Here is a 24,066-nt window from a genome sequence, read left to right as displayed (position 1 = left end):
TGTTCATCAATTATTGGATTTCATCGTCTACGGTTCATAATATCATTAAAAGATTCAGAGAATCTGGAGAAATCTCTGAACACAAGGGACAAGGCTGGAAACCAATATTGGATGGTGGTGATCTTCGGGCCCTCAGGCAGCACTGCATTAAAAACACACTATTCTGGAGTGGAAATCACTGCATGGGCTCAGGAACACTTGTGAAAACCATCATCTGTGAACACAGTTCATCGCTGCGTCCACAAATGATGTTAAAACTCTCCAAAGAAGAAACTGCCTCCTGCAGTCCAGACCTGTCAGTCATTGAAAACATCTGGAGCATCATGAAACTAAAATACCACAAAGGAGACCCTCCCTGCTTTTACCAAACTTTCAATTCCATAAAAATAAGAATCAGGGTTCTCTGTATTGTAAATATTATATATTCTCTATATTGTATATATTATTCTCTATATTGTATATATTATATATTCTCTATATTGTGCAGCATTTATTTACTATTCTAACAACGCTGTGTATTGTGTATTAAAATGAGGAGATGAGAAAGTATTATGAGTGTTTGTGTGCGACACGGCGTGCAGACAATCTGACTGTAGAACAGGGGTGGGCAAACTTTTTGGCTCAGGAGCCACATTGACTTTTAAAATTTGACAGACGGGCCGGGCCAGCACCAGATGCATACATATCAAACAGAAACATAAAAAAGGCGTTACAGTGTTAATACGTACATTCACTTTTAGTGGGAACAGTGTTGTTGATCACCTTCTCTGTCAGAGCATCGAAGTCTGGTGTTAGTTTGGTTGTGTTCTCAGAACAGATCTGAGGTTTCATCACTCAACTGGGATCTGTGAGGTGCTTTGTTGGTGTTCATCACACTAAAAGTCTGTTCACACACAGTAGAGACAAACAACACCAGCATCTTCTGGGACATCTTCTGGATGTTTGGACATTTGGCTGCTTTAATGAAGCATGAAACTCATCCAGTTTAAGAGAGTTGAACTTCTCCTTGAAGACGGTGTCACATTGGAGATCAATCAGTTCACACTGAAACTCCTGTGGCGCCGTTTCAGGGTCTTGTGTGAAGGGACAGGACACCAGCTGAAGGGACACGACACCAGCTGAAGGGACATGAGACCAGCTGAAGGGACATGAGACCAGCTGAAGGGACACGACACCAGCTGAAGGGACATGAGACCAGCTGAAGGGACATGACACCAGCTGAAGAGACATGACACCAGCTGAAGGGACATGACACCAGCTGAAGAGACATGACACCAGCTGAAGGGACACGACACCAGCTGAAGGGACACGACACCAGCTGAAGAGACATGACACCAGCTGAAGGGACACGACACCAGCTGAAGGGACATGACACCAGCTGAAGGGACACGACACCAGCTGAAGGGACTTGTCAATTTTTCCAAAATCAGAGAACCGATGGCAGAATCCTCCGTGCAGGTTGTCCAGTGATTTCCTGTATGTCTTCATGTCGAGGACGTCTTTCAGCGTAGCCAGTGTGGGGAAATGAGCAAATGACTTGTTTGACATTTGCTTTGAGAATAAAGCTAGCTTGGTTTTGAAGGCTCTGACGTTTGTGTACATTTCATGGACAAACTGGTCTTTCCCTTGTAGCTTCATGTTCAGCTCATTCATGTGTGTCAGTACGTCCTCAACAAAAGACAAATCACAAAGACAATCTGTCACTCAGCTCAGGAAAATCGTCAGCTTTCTGAAGTAGCTCCAAAAATGAGATAATCTCCTGTTTGAGCTCCAACACTCGTTGACGTACTTCCCCCAAACTTAACCAGCGGACGTTGGAGTGGTGAAGCAAGTCCTGGTGATCAGAGTCAGTTTCTTCAAGAAACTTAATAAACTGAGGATGGTGAAGTCTCCTCGCTCCAATAAAGTTAACCACTTCTACAACCGGCTTCACTACGTGGTCGAGCTGCAGGACGGATTTACAGTGTAAGAAAATGTCCTCCTGCTCAGGGTTGTCCTCTTTCACCCTCTCCTGGATTCTTTTGAGCAACCCGATGTTTTTTCCAGTCAGATTTGTCGATCCGTCCGTGGTAACGTTGGTGAGCTACTCCGAGGTAGCTGGAGCCTCTCGATGACCCCCGACACGCCGTCATGCGAGTCCTCTCCCCGCGGTGTCCCCTTCAGGGATTCCACGGCCAAAAACTCCTCCGTTATCTCAAACTTGTCATTAATCCCTCTGATAAACATTAAAATCTGAGCGGTGTCCTTTATGTCGTTACTTTCGTCCAGTGCCAAGAAATATCATGTAAATGACTCCGCTTTTTTGTTTAGCTTGCTAGCTAACTCTTCGTCACCGTCCTGCGTGATGAGCTCATGTTTTCTAATTTGTTCTTCTCTCAGGACACCAGACACCTGCTGTCTCTACCAGCAGACACCTGCTGTCTCTACCAGCACTCTTTGACAAACTCCCCTTCAGAGAAAGACTTGATCCTGTAAACGATCTGCCGACCTCCGAGCGGTCGCCGTCCGTTCCCGCGTTGACTGGTTGTTCGCGCAATGAGCATGCTTGGTGGAAAAGTGACGTCTGATGTTGTATTCCTTTAAAACCGAAACGGTTTCTTGGTAAATAAGACACACGGCCTTCGACCGGACTTCAGTGAAAAAGTATTTAGTCGTCCGTTCCTTATTAAACACTCGGCGCTCGCTGTCGACTTTTCTTTTCTTTGGCCCGTTCATTGTTCCAGATGTGTTCAGAGCAGCAGCAGAGTAACAACAGAGAGCAGCCCGGCCTAGTGCGCCACCTGGTGGACCGCCAGGTATTACAGGACAAGGTCAAATGAATGCAGTCATAATTATGATATGATTTGATTTGGGCAATTCTGTACCAATCTTCGGCGGGCCGGATGTGGCCCGCGGGCCGTAGTTTGCCCACCCCTGCTGCAGAGGAACCAAAGAACTACAAACTGACAGCAGGAACCTTGAGAGTGAGACTGAGACGGTGTTACACTGAAATCTGTCCCCCATCACATCCTGTGACCTGCCCTGATGTTCTTCTGATGACTGTCACTCACATCCATCCATCATCTATCTGCTTCACCCTGAACAGGGTGACGTGAGGCTGGACTCGGTGGGGGAAGGAGGAGGACACCTGGACAGGTGACCAGCAGACAGACAGACGCTCACATTCACACAATCTCCAGTTCACCTGAAACACACGTCTTTGGAGGAGACACATGGAGAGCATGCAAACTGCACACAGACTGATGGACATCCCATAATGTACATGTATCCTCTCAGGTCTCTCCAGCTGCAGGTATATTATGTAGCAGGACTCCTTTCTGAACATGATGCGACCTTCAACATGTTGCTTGTTTCTGAGGTTCCTAACAGACAGCAGAGGACGAGTACACGTTAACCAGCAGAAACTCCTTCAAACTCTACGTGAACTGAAATGATCTGAAAGCTTTCTGTCCACGCCAGCGTTTCGTCGAGTCAGCAAGATGAACAATGACTTGTGGAGAAAAAAAAAGGGCCGAGCAGATGACAGGAAGTGAGAGAAAAGGAGAGGGGGCGGAGCAAGATGAGTGTGTGGGGGGGTGAGGGGGACAGATGATAGAAGAAAGTGGTAAAAGTGGAGCGAGATGTGTGTTTACATCACAGAGACGCAGAGCTCGGAGAGGAATTTCTAGGCTCTGAGTCAAACCCAGTGGGCCTCTAATCTTCAGGGGTTCATTCACATTCAAATATTTCCTACACGGAAATTGGAGGCTGTGGAGGGGACACTTTTTAACGGTCTCCTCGAACTGCTGTACGGACATCGACTGTCTCCAACAGAGAGACAAACCAGCTGGAGACAAAACTAGCTGGAGACAAACCAGCTGAGGACAAACCAGCTGGGGACAAACCAGCTGGGGACAAACCAGCTGGGGCTAAACCAGCTGAGGACGAACCAGCTGGAGACAAACCAGCTGACTGGTAGTAGCCTCCTACAAAACATGGAACAACAATATGCCCTCAATGACAATGAATGCAACCAGAACTTCTGTATCATATTTCTGTTATTACAGAGTTTAAATCTTTAATCAGATCAGTGTGTGAAGTTAATTTAAACAGATGTGAACAAACACAGCTAAAGAAACCAAATATAAAAAGATCTATTGAGTCCAACTGCCAGGAGTCTGGGACACACAATTAGTTTTAAAAAGTCACTTCAAAAATGTACTGACTCATAAGAATACATATATACATATAAACATAAGCAGCACCAGAGCCCGGCTGTAGAGCTGCACCTCATGCTCGCTGTGAGCCAACAACCAAACCAAAGTACCAAACCAAAGTACCAAACCAAAGTACCAAGCCAAAGAACCAAACCCGAGAACCAATCCAAAGTACCAAACCAAAGTACCAAACCAAAGTACCTCGGAGGAGCTGCAGGTTGTTCATCATCAGTAACAGAACACATCTGCATTACATGAAAGTGAAGTTAGATTATCACAGTCTACCTGTCATTAATACACACAGTACACACAGTACACAACAGTACACGCAGTACACATCACACACAGTAAACAGTCAGGGAGCTCCAGTCAAAAACTACCAGAAGTGTTTTTACTCAGTCATCAGTTTTCCAGCTGAAGGATCTGCAGCTTCTTCTCCCACCCGGAGACAGGACTGCTGTACAGGTCAAAGGTCGTCTGCAGCATTAAACTGTGCACATAGTTGTTCTTACGGAGTACCTCTGAACCGCAGCAGGTTTCAGGTTCCATTACAGGGAGCATGTGAACTCTCTGGACCCCTGGAACCACCGAGAACCACCGAGGACCCCTGGAACTATCGAGAACCACCGAGGACCCCTGGAACCACTGAGGACCACCGAGGAGCCCTGGAACCACAGAGAACCACCGAGGACCCCTGAAATTATCAAGGACCACCGAGGACCCCTGGAACCACTGAGGACCACCGAGGAGCCCTGGAATCATTGAGGACTACCGAAGACCACTGAGGACCCTTGGAACCATCGAGGTCCACCGAGGACCCCTGGAACCACTGAGGACCACCGAGGAGCCCTGGAACCACAGAGAACCACCGAGGAGCCCTGGAATCATTGAGGACTACCGAAGACCACCGAGGACCACTGAGGACCACCGAGGAGTCCTGGAATCATTGAGGACCACCGAGGAGCCCTGGAATCATTGAGGACCACCGAAGACCACCGAGGCCCACCGAGGAGTCCAAGAATCACTGAGGACCACCAAAAACCACAAGGACCCCTGGAACTACTGAGGACCCCTGGAACCACTGAGGACCACTGAGGACCCCTGGAATCATTGAGGACCACCGAAGACCACAGAGGACCACCGAGGACCACTGAGGACCCCTGGAACCACTAAGGACCACCGAGGACCACTAAGAACCACCGAGGAGCCCTGAAATCACTGAGGACCACTGAGGAACCCTGGAACCACTGAGGACCACCAAGGATTACCGAGGACCACCCGGTTGGCTCCCCCATCTAACTTCAGCTAAGGAGGCAGCTCCTCTGATGATGGAGGTCAGTGGAGGCTACGCCCACCTCCACCTCCTGTCCCGGGCTGAAGTCTCCACCCGGAGGTCCTCTGAACTCCCAGCAGCCACCTCTGCAGTGTAAGGATATGCGGCTGAGGACAACATGAAGCAGGGTGTCCTCAGGACTCCCTGCTTTACGTTGGCCCGGAGAGGACCGGAGAGGCCGCTGCTCCGCGGGTTCGATGCCCGTCAGGTTCTGTGACCCGCGGTGCTGGTTCGGTTGAGACATGAATTAGAACCTGACGGGTCACCAAATACACTGCAACACCTCCAAGTTACCCCGCTGTTCCCCTCCGGGACTAAGTGTCGGTAGTTTTACCTTCTGTGCAGCTGCTCCGGTTCCCTTCGGTCCCTGAACTCAGCGGAACATCCCGGTTCTCGGCTCTCGCGGGACGGACGGCTCCTACAATAAGAAAAGTTTTTCTGCGGCGGGTTCCGGTCCCTTTCCCGGGTACAGGAGCGTGTCTTCGGCCCCAGAAGCTCCGTCGTTCCGCTGAACCGTCATGTTCCACCGTGAAGGAAGAAGCGGGACATGAGCCGCGGCAGGAAGCTCGCCCCCTGGCCGGCTGCAGTATGAGAGGAATGTCCAGCCCCCCTCCCCCTCACAACTACTCCAGCTAATGGAAACTGGATGAAAAAGTTTTTTGGAGCAGGGAACACCCCCCCCCCCTTCCTCCTCCTCCTCCTTCTGTTTTGGTGATCGAACCAATCACATGTTTCCAAGACACATAAAGGAGCCGGCCGTCTGAAACATGACAGAAAGTCTTTATTTCATTATAATCTCCGTGTAAATGTGTGAATGTTGGTCTTAAGGATGTGTGACAGAGTGAGAAGTCTGTTCATGAACTCCGAGACGGAGGAAGTTGAAAGGGGAGTCTGAAGGAGGAACACTGGAGGATGACAAAGGGGCTTTGTGAGTCGGAACTCTGCTGCCTTCAAGGGCCGCTGCAAGTGTCGGAATTTAGAGAGGCAACGCACGTGCCAACTACCCTGCTGTTCCTGCAGAGGTACTCTGTGTGGTCCGACATGAGACCCGGCCTGGAAGCCCAGATATCCACACGGGTCCCGTCAGAGCTCAGAGCGGTCTGAGGAAACTACGGGGGAGGAGCCTCTGTGACAGACAGGTGACGTCACACATCGTGATGCGCCAGGGAGACCACAAGACCCCAGAGGAGATGTGTGTGGGAAGATGTGGGACACGTTACTGAGAGGTCGTCTCCCATTTTTACATCCATCTGACTTGGATAATAAACCCAGGAGACATGGAGGAATTCAGATTACCAAGGTTACCAAGGTTCAGTCTGCACCCGCACATCAGCACACCTCTCCTCAGGTGTGATTCTGAGACACAACTCTGCATAAAAATCTCTGAGAATCACCCAGTTATAGTTTCTCTCCTCGTTTCAGCTGCTTCTCCTTTTCTTTGCCCTGTTTTTTTTACAACTCTGCTGAAGTCTGCACAGTTTCTGCTGACTCATCAGTTTCCCTGCTGGATGCAGCGATGGCAGCAGAGAGATGGCAGCAGAGAAATGGCAGCAGAGAGATGGCAGCAGAGATGGCAGCAGAGAGATGGCAGCAGAGAGATGGCAGCAGAGAGATGGCAGCAGAGAGATGGCAGCAGAGAGATGGCAGCAGAGATGGCAGCAGAGAGATGGCAGCAGAGATATGGCAGCAGAGAGATGGCAGCAGAGATATGGCAGCAGAGAGATGGCAGCAGAGATGGCAGCAGAGATGGCAGCAGAGAGATGGCAGCAGAGATATGGCAGCAGAGATGGCAGCAGAGAGATGGCAGCAGAGATGGCAGCAGAGAGATGGCAGCAGAGAGATGGCAGCAGAGATGGCAGCAGAGATGGCAGCAGAGATGGCAGCAGAGAGATGGCAGCAGAGATATGGCAGCAGAGATGGCAGCAGAGAGATGGCAGCAGAGATGGCAGCAGAGAGATGGCAGCAGAGATGGCAGCAGAGAGATGGCAGCAGAGATATGGCAGCAGAGAGATGGCAGCAGAGATGGCAGCAGAGAGATGGCAGCAGAGATATGGCAGCAGAGAGATGGCAGCAGAGATGGCAGCAGAGATGGCAGCAGAGATGGCAGCAGAGATATGGCAGCAGAGATGGCAGCAGAGAGATGGCAGCAGAGATGGCAGCAGAGAGATGGCAGCAGAGATATGGCAGCAGAGAGATGGCAGCAGAGATGGCAGCAGAGAGATGGCAGCAGAGATGGCAGCAGAGAGATGGCAGCAGAGATATGGCAGCAGAGAGATGGCAGCAGAGATGGCAGCAGAGAGATGGCAGCAGAGATATGGCAGCAGAGAGATGGCAGCAGAGAGATGGCAGCAGAGATATGGCAGCAGAGAGATGGCAGCAGAGATGGCAGCAGAGATGGCAGCAGAGATGGCAGCAGAGATATGGCAGCAGAGATGGCAGCAGAGAGATGGCAGCAGAGATGGCAGCAGAGAGATGGCAGCAGAGATATGGCAGCAGAGAGATGGCAGCAGAGATGGCAGCAGAGAGATGGCAGCAGAGATGGCAGCAGAGAGATGGCAGCAGAGATGGCAGCAGAGAGATGGCAGCAGAGATATGGCAGCAGAGAGATGGCAGCAGAGATGGCAGCAGAGAGATGGCAGCAGAGATATGGCAGCAGAGAGATGGCAGCAGAGAGATGGCAGCAGAGATGGCAGCAGAGAGATGGCAGCAGAGATGGCAGCAGAGATGGCAGCAGAGAGATGGCAGCAGAGATATGGCAGCAGAGAGATGGCAGCAGAGATATGGCAGCAGAGATGGCAGCAGAGAGATGGCAGCAGAGATATGGCAGCAGAGAGATGGCAGCAGAGATATGGCAGCAGAGAGATGGCAGCAGAGATATGGCAGCAGAGAGATGGCAGCAGAGATGGCAGCAGAGATGGCAGCAGAGAGATGGCAGCAGACTCACCTGAACTCCACCACCATAACAGTTTGGTTGTTCTGTCCTGCAGCATTGACTTCTAAAGACAGGATCCAATCAGAACGTGGGACATCATCTCACCTGAGAGGACCTCAGAGCTGCATGCTGCATCCTCTGGACCCATGACACCTCCTCCAGTCCTCACAGGTCCCAGACCGGAGGAGGTTCTGGTTCTGGATGGCTTCACAGCTTCATTAAGATACTGCATTAACTTGTCCATCAGATGTTTCTTCTAATTCATGTTGTGGTTTTAGTGTGTGTGTCTGTGTGTGTGCTTGTGTGTCTATGTGTGTGTGTTTTGTGTTTGTGTGTGTGTGTGTGCGTGTGTGTTTTGTGTGTGTGTCTGTCTGTGTGGTCCACCGTGTCAGAGAGGAAGTGGTTTTTATTTTCATCCTTTCAGATCAACTTAGTTTGATATTAAAAAAATAGAGTTAAATATTCACACTTTGAATTTACGAACATTATTTCCTGTCAGGTCTGCTAAGGCCAGTGGGACGGTGGCACGGCGCCCTCTAGTGGACTCTCAGCTCTATTTCACGCTGGTGTTTGATTGGCTGGTGTCACCGCTGCAGAGAACAACCTCCCTCAGACAGAAGTCCACTGAGATCCTCCTCCTGTCAGGACTGTGTCTTCCTCAGCCTCCATCATTACTGTTCAGTGGGGTGAGGTCAGGTGACCAAGGAGGACCAGTCAGACTGCTCGGTCTTCTTTCCTGCTGCAGCATGAATCCACCTGTAGACAGGTACAGAGAGGGGAACACATCTGTAGCAGCTCAGATCACCTGCTCCTCTCACCTGTTCTTCTCACCTGCTCCTCTCACCTACTCCTCTCACCTGTTCTTCTCACCTGCTCCTCTCACCTGCTCCTCTCACCTACTCCTCTCACCTGCTCCTCTCACCTGCTCCTCTCACCTACTCCTCTCACCTGTTCCTCACCTGCTCCTCTCACCTGCTCCTCTCACCTGCTCCTCTCACCTGTTCTTCTCACCTACTCCTCTCACCTGTTCTTCTCACCTGCTCCTCTCACCTGCTCCTCTCACCTACTCCTCTCACCTGCTCCTCTCACCTGTTCTTCTCACCTACTCCTCTCACCTGTTCTTCTCACCTGCTCCTCTCACCTGCTCCTCTCACCTACTCCTCTCACCTGCTCCTCTCACCTGCTCCTCTCACCTACTCCTCTCACCTGTTCCTCACCTGTTCCTCTCACCTGCTCCTCTCACCTGCTCCTCTCACCTGCTCCTCTCACCTGTTCTTCTCACCTGCTCCTCTCACCTGCTCCTCTCACCTGTTCCTCTCACCTACTCCTCTCACCTGCTCCTCTCACCTGTTCTTCTCACCTGTTCCTCTCACCTACTCCTCTCACCTGTTCCTCTCACCTGCTCCTCTCACCTGTTCCTCTCACCTGCTCCTCTCACCTGCTCCTCTCACCTGTTCCTCACCTGCTCCTCTCACCTGTTCCTCTCACCTGCTCCTCTCACCTGCTCCTCTCACCTACTCCTCTCACCTGCTCCTCTCACCTGCTCCTCTCACCTACTCCTCTCACCTGTTCCTCACCTACTCCTCTCACCTGTTCTTCTCACCTGCTCCTCTCACCTGCTCCTCTCACCTGCTCCTCTCACCTGTTCTTCTCACCTGCTCCTCTCACCTGCTCCTCTCACCTGCTCCTCTCACCTGCTCCTCTCACCTGTTCTTCTCACCTGTTCTTCTCACCTGCTCCTCTCACCTGTTCCTCTCACCTGCTCCTCTCACCTGTTCCTCACCTGCTCCTCTCACCTGTTCTTCTCACCTACTCCTCTCACCTGTTCTTCTCACCTGCTCCTCTCACCTGCTCCTCTCACCTGTTCTTCTCACCTGCTCCTCTCACCTGCTCCTCTCACCTGCTCCTCTCACCTGTTCCTCTCACCTGCTCCTCTCACCTGCTCCTCTCACCTGTTCTTCTCACCTGCTCCTCTCACCTACTCCTCTCACCTGCTCCTCTCACCTGCTCCTCTCACCTGTTCTTCTCACCTGCTCCTCTCACCTGCTCCTCTCACCTGTTCCTCTCACCTGCTCCTCTCACCTGCTCCTCTCACCTGTTCCTCTCACCTGCTCCTCTCACCTGCTCCTCTCACCTGTTCTTCTCACCTGTTCTTCTCACCTGCTCCTCTCACCTGCTCCTCTCACCTGTTCCTCTCACCTGCTCCTCTCACCTGTTCTTCTCACCTGCTCCTCTCACCTGTTCTTCTCACCTGCTCCTCTCACCTGCTCCTCTCACCTGTTCCTCACCTGCTCCTCTCACCTGTTCTTCTCACCTGCTCCTCTCACCTGTTCTTCTCACCTGCTCCTCTCACCTACTCCTCTCACCTGCTCCTCTCACCTGCTCCTCTCACCTACTCCTCTCACCTGTTCCTCACCTACTCCTCTCACCTGTTCTTCTCACCTGCTCCTCTCACCTGCTCCTCTCACCTGCTCCTCTCACCTGTTCTTCTCACCTGCTCCTCTCACCTGCTCCTCTCACCTGCTCCTCTCACCTGTTCTTCTCACCTGTTCTTCTCACCTGCTCCTCTCACCTGTTCCTCTCACCTGCTCCTCTCACCTGTTCCTCACCTGCTCCTCTCACCTGTTCTTCTCACCTACTCCTCTCACCTGTTCTTCTCACCTGCTCCTCTCACCTGCTCCTCTCACCTGTTCTTCTCACCTGTTCCTCTCACCTGCTCCTCTCACCTGCTCCTCTCACCTGTTCCTCTCACCTGCTCCTCTCACCTGCTCCTCTCACCTGTTCTTCTCACCTGCTCCTCTCACCTACTCCTCTCACCTGCTCCTCTCACCTGCTCCTCTCACCTGCTCCTCTCACCTGTTCTTCTCACCTGCTCCTCTCACCTGCTCCTCTCACCTGTTCCTCTCACCTGCTCCTCTCACCTGCTCCTCTCACCTGTTCTTCTCACCTGCTCCTCTCACCTACTCCTCTCACCTGCTCCTCTCACCTGCTCCTCTCACCTGCTCCTCTCACCTGTTCTTCTCACCTGCTCCTCTCACCTGCTCCTCTCACCTGTTCTTCTCACCTGCTCCTCTCACCTGCTCCTCTCACCTGTTCTTCTCACCTGCTCCTCTCACCTGCTCCTCTCACCTACTCCTCTCACCTGTTCCTCTCACCTGCTCCTCTCACCTGCTCCTCTCACCTGTTCTTCTCACCTGCTCCTCTCACCTGCTCCTCTCACCTGTTCTTCTCACCTGCTCCTCTCACCTACTCCTCTCACCTGTTCTTCTCACCTGCTCCTCTCACCTGCTCCTCTCACCTACTCCTCTCACCTGTTCCTCTCACCTGCTCCTCTCACCTGCTCCTCTCACCTGTTCTTCTCACCTGCTCCTCTCACCTGCTCCTCTCACCTGTTCTTCTCACCTGCTCCTCTCACCTACTCCTCTCACCTGTTCTTCTCACCTGCTCCTCTCACCTGCTCCTCTCACCTGTTCTTCTCACCTGCTCCTCTCACCTGTTCTTCTCACCTACTCCTCTCACCTGTTCTTCTCACCTGCTCCTCTCACCTGCTCCTCTCACCTACTCCTCTCACCTGTTCTTCTCACCTGCTCCTCTCACCTGCTCCTCTCACCTGTTCTTCTCACCTGCTCCTCTCACCTACTCCTCTCACCTGTTCTTCTCACCTGCTCCTCTCACCTGCTCCTCTCACCTGCTCCTCTCACCTGTTCTTCTCACCTGCTCCTCTCACCTGCTCCTCTCACCTGTTCTTCTCACCTGCTCCTCTCACCTACTCCTCTCACCTGTTCTTCTCACCTGCTCCTCTCACCTGCTCCTCTCACCTGTTCTTCTCACCTGCTCCTCTCACCTGTTCTTCTCACCTACTCCTCTCACCTGTTCTTCTCACCTACTCCTCTCACCTGCTCCTCTCACCTGCTCCTCTCACCTGTTCTTCTCACCTGCTCCTCTCACCTACTCCTCTCACCTGTTCTTCTCACCTACTCCTCTCACCTGTTCTTCTCACCTGCTCCTCTCACCTACTCCTCTCACCTGTTCTTCTCACCTGCTCCTCTCACCTGCTCCTCTCACCTGCTCCTCTCACCTACTCCTCTCACCTGTTCTTCTCACCTACTCCTCTCACCTGTTCTTCTCACCTGCTCCTCTCACCTACTCCTCTCACCTGTTCTTCTCACCTGCTCCTCTCACCTACTCCTCTCACCTGCTCCTCTCACCTGCTCCTCTCACCTGTTCTTCTCACCTGCTCCTCTCACCTACTCCTCTCACCTGTTCTTCTCACCTACTCCTCTCACCTGTTCTTCTCACCTGCTCCTCTCACCTACTCCTCTCACCTGTTCTTCTCACCTGCTCCTCTCACCTGTTCTTCTCACCTGCTCCTCTCACCTACTCCTCTCACCTGTTCTTCTCACCTGCTCCTCTCACCTGCTCCTCTCACCTGTTCTTCTCACCTGCTCCTCTCACCTGCTCCTCTCACCTGCTCCTCTCACCTACTCCTCTCACCTGTTCTTCTCACCTGCTCCTCTCACCTGCTCCTCTCACCTGTTCTTCTCACCTGCTCCTCTCACCTACTCCTCTCACCTGTTCTTCTCACCTGCTCCTCTCACCTGCTCCTCTCACCTGCTCCTCTCACCTGTTCTTCTCACCTGCTCCTCTCACCTGCTCCTCTCACCTGTTCTTCTCACCTGCTCCTCTCACCTACTCCTCTCACCTGTTCTTCTCACCTGCTCCTCTCACCTGCTCCTCTCACCTGTTCTTCTCACCTGCTCCTCTCACCTGTTCTTCTCACCTACTCCTCTCACCTGTTCTTCTCACCTGCTCCTCTCACCTGCTCCTCTCACCTGTTCTTCTCACCTGCTCCTCTCACCTGTTCTTCTCACCTGCTCCTCTCACCTGCTCCTCTCACCTACTCCTCTCACCTGCTCCTCTCACCTGCTCCTCTCACCTGTTCTTCTCACCTGCTCCTCTCACCTGCTCCTCTCACCTGTTCTTCTCACCTGCTCCTCTCACCTGTTCTTCTCACCTACTCCTCTCACCTGTTCTTCTCACCTGCTCCTCTCACCTACTCCTCTCACCTGTTCTTCTCACCTGCTCCTCTCACCTGCTCCTCTCACCTGCTCCTCCTCGTATGTGATAGTGACGACAGTTTAATTTCCAAATATAAAGATATTAAATCACGTGTGAACATGTGACCAATCCAGCAGCAGGCCACGTGACACTGTTCACCTGCAGCTTCCTTCAGACCACCGGAGACAAAAGGTCTCAGGACCGCGTTTACACCGAACCCGGGACATTACACAGTAAATACCGCGGTGAGTCGATAACAGCGTCTTCATGTGTTGTTTTGTTTCAGAAGAAAACTTCATGAAACGGTGAAATGAAGCAGTTAGTAGCCGTTAGCAGTTAGTAGCCGTTAGCAGTTAGTAGCCGTTAGCAGTTAGTAGCCGTTAGCAGTTAGTAGCCGTTAGCCGGTAGAGCTGAGGCGCAGCGTTAGCTAACTTCATGCCAGTGAGCTTTGACATTATTTCATAAAATATCTTTTATTTTGATAATTCTGACGCTCAGCATAAACCAGCTGACAACTTGTCCTGTAATATTCATGAGCAGTAAACCCTGTTCTGACCAGTGAGGTCTGACATCAACCAGAGAAGATAACGATGCTAACGGTTCTGTTAAAGGGAAGTCCACCGCTGTTATCATCATGCAGCAATTATACTAACAGATCCTCCTATACAGTATACTATATACTATATACTGTATACTATATACTATATACTGTATACTATATACTATATACTATATACAGTATACTATATACTATATACTGTATACTGTATACTATATACTGTATACTATATACTATATACTGTATACTATATACTATATACTATATACAGTATACTATATACTATATACTATATACTGTATACTATATACTGTATACTATATACTGTATACTGTATACTATATACTGTATACTATATACTATATACTATATACTGTATACTATATACTGTATACTATATACTGTATACTATATACTATATACTATATACTGTATACTATATACTGTATACTATATACTATATACTGTATACTATATACTATATACTATATACAGTATACTATATACTATATACTGTATACTATATACTGTATACTATATACTATATACTGTATACTATATACTATATACTGTATACTATATACTATATACTGTATACTATATACTATATACTATATACAGTATACTATATACTATATACTGTATACTATATACTATATACTGTATACTATATACTGTATACTATATACTGTATACTATATACTATATACTGTATACTATATACTATATACTGTATACTATATACTATATACTATATACAGTATACTATATACTATATACTGTATACTATATACTATATACTATATACTGTATACTATATACTATATACTGTATACTATATACTATATACTATATACAGTATACTATATACTATATACTGTATACTATATACTATATACTGTATACTATATACTGTATACTATATACTGTATACTATATACTATATACTGTATACTATATACTATATACTGTATACTATATACTATATACTATATACTATATACAGTATACTATATACTATATACAGTATACTATATACTATATACAGTATACTATATACTATATACTGTATACTATATACTGTATACTATATACTATATACTGTATACTATATACTATATACTATATACTGTATACTATATACTATATACTGTATACTATATACTATATACTGTATACTATATACTGTATACTATATACTGTATACTATATACTATATACTATATACTGTATACTATCAGGAGGACAGATGTGATATTATGGTCTGTTCCACAATGTGGTGAATTTCCCTCATAAACGATGAAATGTTTTGTCTATAAAAGTTGAATGTGTATTTACTGTCTGAGCATGAAGATGAATAAAATGGAGGACTTCTTGTTCCAGCGCTTCAGTCACTGGATTTATTCCCTAAAGTGCAGGGGGTCGGTGAGGGGGTCGGTGAGGGGGTCGGTGAGGGGGTCGGTCTGGACGCTGCTGCCCAGGATGTGTGCGCTGCCCGGCCCGGTCCATATGGGTGTGGTGAGGACGGGGGGGGACCACGCCCAGCTGCACCGCTTCACCCTGGAGAGGAACCTGAGCCGGATGGAGAAGCTGCTGAAGAAGGGTACATATTCCTGGTGGACACGGACCGCGTCCTGGTAGGAACCTGGTCGGTCCGCTCTGTGATGGTGAACCGGCGGTTCTGTGTCTCCTGGTGTCTACAGGGGTGGAGGTGAACTGTGAGAACCACCTGGGGCAGACGCCGCTGTTCTGCGCTGCCCTGTCGGGCCACGCCAAGGTGACGGAGCTGCTCCTGCATTATGGAGCGGACCCCAACCAGTAAGTCTGGGACCTCCGAGGTCCAGTTCAGAGTGATGCAGTGGTTCTGCTTTAAAAGGAAGAGTAGGTGACTCAGTCAAAAAACATCTGCAACTCTAATACCAACAAGTCATGATGTCACTCTGACTTCATCGTCTCAGCTGTGAGCGGCTTGTTGTTCCATCAGCAGGACACGTTACTGTATATACATATACATATATATATACATATATATATACACAACAGGAAAACACTCCAGTCAGCAGGCGCATATTGATGAGTCATCATTTAATGTGATGTCACTGAGTGGATGAAAGAAGGCCAGCAGAGTCTCAGTCAGCAGTTTCATGTATCAAGAGATCATCTCAACATTTCAGGATTCAGAGCAGATGGAGGCCACAGCTGATATTTCAGTACACCTGCTATATATTTAAGTAATGTTTCATTCATAATATTCATGATAATATTATTATATATATTGTATTCATAATATTTCATGCTAATCTCATTTCAGGTTTAATATGACAGACCTGCAGAGCTGTTTGTAACTATTGTTAAAAATGTCATAAAATGTAAAGTTTATATATATATATATATATATATATATATATATATATAAAAAATATAAAAGTTATAATTCTCAGAAAGACATTCCTATTATTGGAACATATCATGAACGTCTCGTGAACATCTTGTGAACGTGGCCGTGGTTCCACCTCTGGAGAACCATATCTGTCAGACACCATGTTGATGTTTGTTGGTTTATAGTCGCTGTGCGGACCGCAGCACCCCCGTGCATGCAGGCGTGTTCTCCTGTAGCCCCTCGGTGGTGAGAGGCCTGCTGAACGCTGGAGGAGATCTCAGACTGCACGACGAAAACGGCAGGACGCCCTTCGACTGGCTCAGAGGTGCACAGAAGGACAGCAGGACCGCGGTCAGTGCACACAGGGACACAGGGACACAGGGACGGTCACTCAGATTAACCCACCCGCTAACGTCTGGGCCCCTTTTAATAAAATCACAGGAAGCCAGTGAGACACGGAGGCTGCAGTCCTTTAGAGTCAACTGACTGATTGACTGACAAGCAGCCTAAACAGTGTGCAGCTACGTTCCTGCTCTCTGGTGTCTGTCACCATCCTCAACGTCTCATGTCCATTCAACGCTGCGCCTGAGTGTCATAATGAGACGTTACCTCACTAACGAATAACCAGGATGTGCAGATAAGAAGAATCAACACCACAATACTGTTCCTGGGTGTGTTGGTGAGGGACAATGAGGATGGAGATGATGAATGTGTTACAGTGATATTAGCAGGGGAGGAAGATTGTTTTATGAATCATGAATCTGACATCATTCAGTTGTTATGATGATGTGTCACAGAAATGCTCAGACAGGAAGTGGTTCACTAAGTGAGTGTGTCTGATGGAGGTGACTACAGTTTGCTGGATGTTCCACTGATGTCAAGCTGTAGCTCCTCTTCCTCTTCGTCCTCCTCCTCGTCTTCCTCCTCCTCATCCTCCTCCTCTTCTTCCTCCTCGTCCTCCCCCTCCTCCTCGTCCTCTTCCTCTTCCTCGTCCTCCTCTTCGTCCTCCTCCTCGTCCTCCTCCTCCTCGTCCTCCTCTTCGTCTTCCTCCTCCTCATCCTCCTCCTCGTCCTCCTCCTCCTCTGTAGATGCAGGACTTCCTGGAGAGCTGTATGTCCTCTATGCAGCAGCTCTGTCAGAGAGCATCTGTGAGCACGCTGTCCTGCGTCTCCATCTCCACACCACCGCTGTCTCTGCTGGAACGCATCAGATCACGGTACGCTGCAGGGAACCATCATCATATATCTCTACCACGTCATTTGGTTTCTTATTCAGTGTCTGTTTGGGTTCTTTCATCCTGACCATTACGTAATTTAATTTATTAGAGAACAGCTGAGAAAATGTACAAAAGAAAGCAGATGTGTGAACTTTCTGATGGAGTCTAACAGAGTCTAACAGAGAGTCTAACAGAGTCTAATAGAGAGTCTAACAGAGAGTTTAACAGAGAGTCTAACAGTCTAATAGAGAGTCTAACAGAGGGTCTAACAGAGGGTCTAAAAGAGAGTCTAACACAGAGTCTAATAGAGAGTCTAACAGAGGGTCTAACAGAGGGTCTAAAAGAGAGTCTAATAGAGAGTCTAATAGAGAGTCTAACAGAGAGTTTAACAGAGAGTCTAACAGTCTAATAGAGAGTCTAACAGAGGGTCTAACAGAGGGTCTAAAAGAGAGTCTAACAGAGTCTAACACAGAGTCTAATAGAGAGTCTAACAGAGGGTCTAACAGACGGTCTAAAAGAGAGTCTAACAGAGTCTAACAGAGTCTAATAGAGAGTCGAACAGAGTCTTAACAGAGAGTCTAATAGAGAGCAGTCTAACAGAGTCTAATAGAGAGTCGAACAGAGTCTAATAGAGAGTCGAACAGAGAGTTTAACAGAGTCTAATAGAGAGTCTAACAGAGTCGAACAGAGTTTAACAGAGTCTAATAGAGAGTCTAACAGAGTTTAACAGAGTCTAATAGAGAGTCGAACAGAGTCTAACAGAGAGTCTAACAGTCTAATAGAGAGTTGGAACAGAGTCTAATAGCGAGTCGAACAGAGTCTAACAGAGAGTAATAGAGAGTCGAACAGAGTCTAACAGAGAGTTTAACAGAGAGTCTAATAGAGAGTCGAACAGAGTCTAGCAGAGAGTCTAACAGAGAGTTTAACAGAGAGTCTGACAGAGTCTAATAGAGAGTCTAACAGAGAGTTTAACAGAGAGTCTGACAGAGTCTAATAGAGAGTCGAACAGAGTCTAACAGAGTTTAACAGAGTCGAACAGAGTCTAATAGAGAGTCTAACAGAGTTTAACAGAGAGTCGAACAGAGTCTAATAGAGAGTCTAATAGAGAGTCTAACAGAGGGTCTAACAGAGGGTCTAATAGAGGGTCTAACAGAGACTTTAACAGAGAGTCTAACAGTCTAACAGAGAGTCTAACAGAGTCTAATAGAGAGTTTAACAGAGAGTCGAACAGAGTCTAATAGAGAGTCTAACAGAGGGTCTAACAGAGGGTCTAACAGAGGGTCTAAAAGAGAGTCTAACAAGAGGGTCTAACAGAGGGTCTAACAGAGGGTCTAAAAGAGAGTCTAACAAGAGTGTCCAATAGAGAGTCTACCAGAGAGTCAACCAGAGAGTCTAACAGAGTCTAATAGAGAGTCTAACGGAGGGTCTAACAGAGTCTTACAGAGAGTCTTACAGAGAGTCTGACAGAGAGTCTGACAGAGTCTAACATAGAGTCTAACAGAGGGTCTAACGGAGTCTAACAGAGAGTCTTACAGAGAGTCTGACAGAGAGTCTAACACAGAGTCTAACAAAGAGTCTGACAGAGAGTCTAACAGAGGGTCTAACAGAGAGTCTAACAGAGAGTCTAACAGAGTCTAACAGAGTCTTACAGAGAGTCTGACAGAGAGTCTGACAGAGTCTAACATAGAGTCTAACAGAGGGTCTAACGGAGTCTAACAGAGAGTCTTACAGAGAGTCTGACAGAGAGTCTAACACAGAGTCTAACAAAGAGTCTGACAGAGAGTCTAACAGAGGGTCTAACAGAGAGTCTAACAGAGAGTCTAACAGAGAGTCTAACAGAGTCTAATAGAGAGTCTGACAGAGAGTCTGACAGAGAGTCTAACAAAGAGTCTGACAGAGAGTCTAACAGAGAGTCTTACAGAGAGTCTGACAGAGAGTCTAACAAAGAGTCTGACAGAGAGTCTAACAGAGTCTGACAGAGAGTCTAACAGTCTAACAGAGAGTCTGACAGAGAGTCTAACAGTCTAATAGAGAGTTTAACAGAGAGTCTAACAGAGAGTTTAACAGAGTCTAATAGAGAGTCTAACAGAGAGTCTAACAGAGTCTAATAGAGAGTTTAACAGAGAGTCTAACAGAGAGTTTAACAGAGTCTAATAGAGAGTCTAATAGAGAGTCTAACAGAGGGTCTAACAGAGGGTCTAAAAGAGAGTCTAACAGAGGGTCTAACAGAGGGTCTAACAGAGAGTCCAACAGAGGGTCTAACAGAGGGTCTAACAGAGAGTCTAACAGAGAGTCTAACAGAGAGTCTAACAGAGTCTGACAGAGAGTTTAATAGAGAGTCTAACAAAGAGTCTGACAGAGAGTCTAACAGTCTAACAGAGAGTCTAACAGAGTCTAAAATAGTCTAATAGAGTGTAATAGAGTCTAATAGAGAGTCGAACAGAGTCTAACAGAGAGTTTAACAGAGTCTAACACAGTCTAATAGAGAGTCTAACAGAGTTTAACAGAGAGTCTAACGGAGTCTAATAGAGAGTCTAATAGAGAGTCTAACAGAGGGTCTAACAGAGAGTCTAATAGAGAGTCTAATAGAGAGTCTAACAGAGGGTTTAACAGAGAGTCTAACAGAGTCTAACAGAGAGTCTAACAGAGGGTCTAACAGAGGGTCTAACAGAGAGTCTAACAGAGAGTCTAATAGAGAGTCTAACAGAGAGTCTAACAGAGAGTCTAACAGAGGGTTTAACAGAGAGTCTAACAGAGTCTAACAGAGAGTTTAACAGAGTCTAATAGAGTCTAACATAGTTTAACAGAGAGTCTAACAGAGTCTAATAGAGAGTCTAACAGAGGGTCTAACAGAGGGTCTAATAGAGAGTCTAATAGAGAGTCTAATAGAGAGTCTAACAGAGAGTCTAACAGAGAGTCTAACAGAGTCTGACAGAGAGTTTAATAGAGAGTCTAACAAAGAGTCTGACAGAGAGTCTAACAGTCTAACAGAGAGTCTAACAGAGTCTAAAATAGTCTAATAGAGTGTAATAGAGTCTAATAGAGAGTCGAACAGAGTCTAACAGAGAGTTTAACAGAGTCTAACAGAGTCTAATAGAGAGTCTAACAGAGTTTAACAGAGAGTCTAACGGAGTCTAATAGAGAGTCTAATAGAGAGTCTAACAGAGGGTTTAACAGAGAGTCTAACAGAGTCTAACAGAGAGTCTAACAGAGGGTCTAACAGAGGGTCTAACAGAGAGTCTAACAGAGAGTCTAATAGAGAGTCTAACAGAGAGTCTAACAGAGAGTCTAACAGAGGGTTTAACAGAGAGTCTAACAGAGTCTAACAGAGAGTTTAACAGAGTCTAATAGAGTCTAACATAGTTTAACAGAGAGTCTAACAGAGTCTAATAGAGAGTCTAACAGAGGGTCTAATAGAGAGTCTAATAGAGAGTCTAATAGAGAGTCTAACAGAGAGTCTAACAGAGGGTTTAACAGAGAGTTTAACAGAGTCTAATAGAGTCTAACATAGTTTAACAGAGAGTCTAACAGAGTCTAATAGAGAGTCTAACAGAGGGTCTAACAGAGGGTCTAATAGAGAGTCTAATAGAGAGTCTAACAGAGAGTCTAACAGAGGGTTTAACAGAGAGTCTAACAGAGTCTAATAGAGAGTCTAACAGAGTCTAACAGAGAGTCTAACAGAGAGTCTAACAGAGTCTAACAGAGTTTAACAGAGTCTAATAGATTCTAACAGAGTTTAACAGAGAGTCTAACAGAGTCTAGCAGAGTTTAACAGAGAGTCTAACAGAGTCTAATAGAGAGTCTAACAGAGGGTCTAACAGAGGGTCTGAAAGAGAATCTAACAGAGTCTAATAGAGAGTCTAACAGAGTCTAATAGAGAGTCTAACAGAGGGTCTAACAGAGGGTCTAAAAGAGAGTCTAACAGAGAGTCTCATAGAGAGTCTAACAGAGAGTCTAACAGAGTCTTACAGAGAGTCTTACAGAGAGTCTAACAGAGGGTCTAACAGAGAGTCTAACAGAGAGTCTAATAGAGAGTCTAACAGAGAGTCTACCAGAGAGTCTAACAGAGGGTCCAACAGAGAGTCTACCAGAGAGTCTAACAGAGGGTCTAACAGAGCCTAACAGAGAGTCTAACAGAGTCTAACAGAGAGTATAACCGAGTCTAACAGAGAGTCTAATAGAGAGTCTAACAGAGTCTAATAGAGAGTCTAACAGAGAGTCTAACAGAGAGTTTAACAGAGAGTCTAACAGAGAGTCTAACAGAGTCTAATAGAGGGTCTAACAGAGGGTCTAACAGAGTGTCCAATAGAGAGTCTACCAGAGAGTCAACCAGAGAGTCTAACAGAGTCTAACAGAGAGTCTAACAGAGAGTCTAACATAGTCTAACAGAGTCTAACAGAGAGTTTAACAGAGAGTCTAACAGAGTCTAACAGAGAGTCGAACAGAGTCTAACAGAGAGTCTAATAGAGAGTCTAACAGTCTAATAGAGAGTCTAATAGAGTCTAACAGAGTCTAATAGAGAGTCTAATAGAGAGTCTAACAGAGGGTCTAACAGAGTCTAACAGAGAGTCTTACAGAGAGTCTGACAGAGAGTCTAACAGATGGTCTAACAGAGAGTCTAACAGAGAGTCTGACAGAGAGTCTGACAGAGTCTAACATAGAGTCTAACAGAGGGTCTAACAGAGAGTCTGACAGAGGGTTCAACAGAGGGTCTAACAGAGGGTCTAACAGAGAGTCTAACAGAGTGTCCAATAGAGAGTCTACCAGAGAGTCAACCAGAGAGTCTAACAGAGTCTAACAGAGAGTCTAACAGAGGGTCTGACAGAGAGTCTGACAGAGAGTCTAACAGAGAGTCTGACAGAGAGTCTAACAGAGTCTAATAGAGAGTCTAACAGAGGGTCTAACATAGAGTCCAACAGAGAGTCTAACAGAGGGTCTAACAGAGAGTCTAATAGAGAGTCTAACAGAGGGTCTAACAGAGAGTATAACCGAGTCTAACAGAGAGTCTAATAGAGGGTCTAACAGAGGGTCTAATAGAGAGTCTAACAGAGAGTCTAACATAGTCTAACAGAGAGTCTAATAGAGAGTCTAACAATCTAATAGAGAGTCTAATAGAGTCTAATAGAGTCTAACAGAGAGTCTAACAGAGTCTAATAGAGAGTCGAAAAAAGTCTAACAGAGAGTTTAACAGAGTCTAATAGAGTCTAACAGAGTTTAACAGAGAGTCTAACAGTCTAACAGAGTTTAACAGAGAGTCTAACAGAGTCTAATAGAGAGTCTAACAGAGGGTCTAACAGAGGGTCTAAAAGAGAATCTAACAGAGAGTCTAATAGAGAGTCTAACAGAGAGTCTAATAGAGAGTCTAACAGAGGGTCTAACAGAGGGTCTAAAAGAAAATCTAACAGAGAGTCTAATAGAGAGTCTAACAGAGTCTAATAGAGAGTCTAACAGAGGGTCTAACAGAGGGTCTAATAGAGAGTCTAATAGAGAGTCTAACAGAGGGTCTAACAGAGAGTCTAACAGAGTTTAACAGAGAGTCTAACAGAGTCTAACAGAGAGTCTAACAGAGGGTCTAACAGAGAGTCTAATAGAGAGTCTAACAGAGAGTCTAATAGAGAGTCTAATAGAGAGTCTAACAGAGAGTCTAACAGAGGGTCTAACAGAGGGTCTAACAGAGGGTCTAACAGAGAGTCTAATAGAGAGTCTAATAGAGAGTCTAACAGAGAGTTTAACAGAGAGTCTAACAGTCTAACAGAGAGTCTAACAGAGTCTAATAGAGAGTCTAACAGAGAGTCTAACAGAGAGTCCAACAGAGTCTTATAGAGAGTCTAACAGAGAGTCTAACAGAGGGTTTAACAGAGAGTCTAACAGAGTCTAACAGAGAGTTTAACAGAGTCTAATAGAGTCTAACATAGTTTAACAGAGAGTCTAACAGAGTCTAATAGAGAGTCTAACAGAGGGTCTAATAGAGAGTCTAATAGAGAGTCTAATAGAGAGTCTAACAGAGAGTCTAACAGAGGGTTTAACAGAGAGTTTAACAGAGTCTAATAGAGTCTAACATAGTTTAACAGAGAGTCTAACAGAGTCTAATAGAGAGTCTAACAGAGGGTCTAACAGAGGGTCTAATAGAGAGTCTAATAGAGAGTCTAACAGAGAGTCTAACAGAGGGTTTAACAGAGAGTCTAACAGAGTCTAATAGAGAGTCTAACAGAGTCTAACAGAGAGTCTAACAGAGAGTCTAACAGAGTCTAACAGAGTTTAACAGAGTCTAATAGATTCTAACAGAGTTTAACAGAGAGTCTAACAGAGTCTAGCAGAGTTTAACAGAGAGTCTAACAGAGTCTAATAGAGAGTCTAACAGAGGGTCTAACAGAGGGTCTGAAAGAGAATCT

General features: G+C 46.8%; 1 protein-coding gene across 3 annotated transcripts in view; it reads left to right on the top strand.

Moving 5' to 3' along the window:
• The first annotated feature begins 15,562 nt into the window (after positions 1 to 15,562).
• Positions 15,563 to 24,066, top strand: part of tex14 (testis expressed 14, intercellular bridge forming factor) — a 72,918-nt gene continuing 64,414 nt past the window's right edge. For all 3 annotated transcript variants that reach the window (XM_069165023.1, XM_069165022.1, XM_069165024.1), the window contains exons 1-4: positions 15,563 to 15,681; positions 15,782 to 15,896; positions 16,644 to 16,809; positions 17,547 to 17,674. In XM_069165023.1, coding sequence (XP_069021124.1) covers positions 15,588 to 15,681; positions 15,782 to 15,896; positions 16,644 to 16,809; positions 17,547 to 17,674 — 503 coding nt within the window. In that variant the 5' untranslated portion in view covers positions 15,563 to 15,587. The remainder of the gene's footprint in view (positions 15,682 to 15,781; positions 15,897 to 16,643; positions 16,810 to 17,546; positions 17,675 to 24,066) is intronic.

Source organism: Embiotoca jacksoni, unplaced genomic scaffold, assembly GCF_022577435.1.
Source record: "Embiotoca jacksoni isolate LCO1_2020_lvr unplaced genomic scaffold, fEmbJac1.0.p SCAF_33, whole genome shotgun sequence".
Classification (NCBI taxonomy): domain Eukaryota; kingdom Metazoa; phylum Chordata; class Actinopteri; family Embiotocidae; genus Embiotoca; species Embiotoca jacksoni.
Note: the sequence above shows the minus strand (reverse complement) of the source record. Positions and strands in the feature narration are given on the sequence as shown.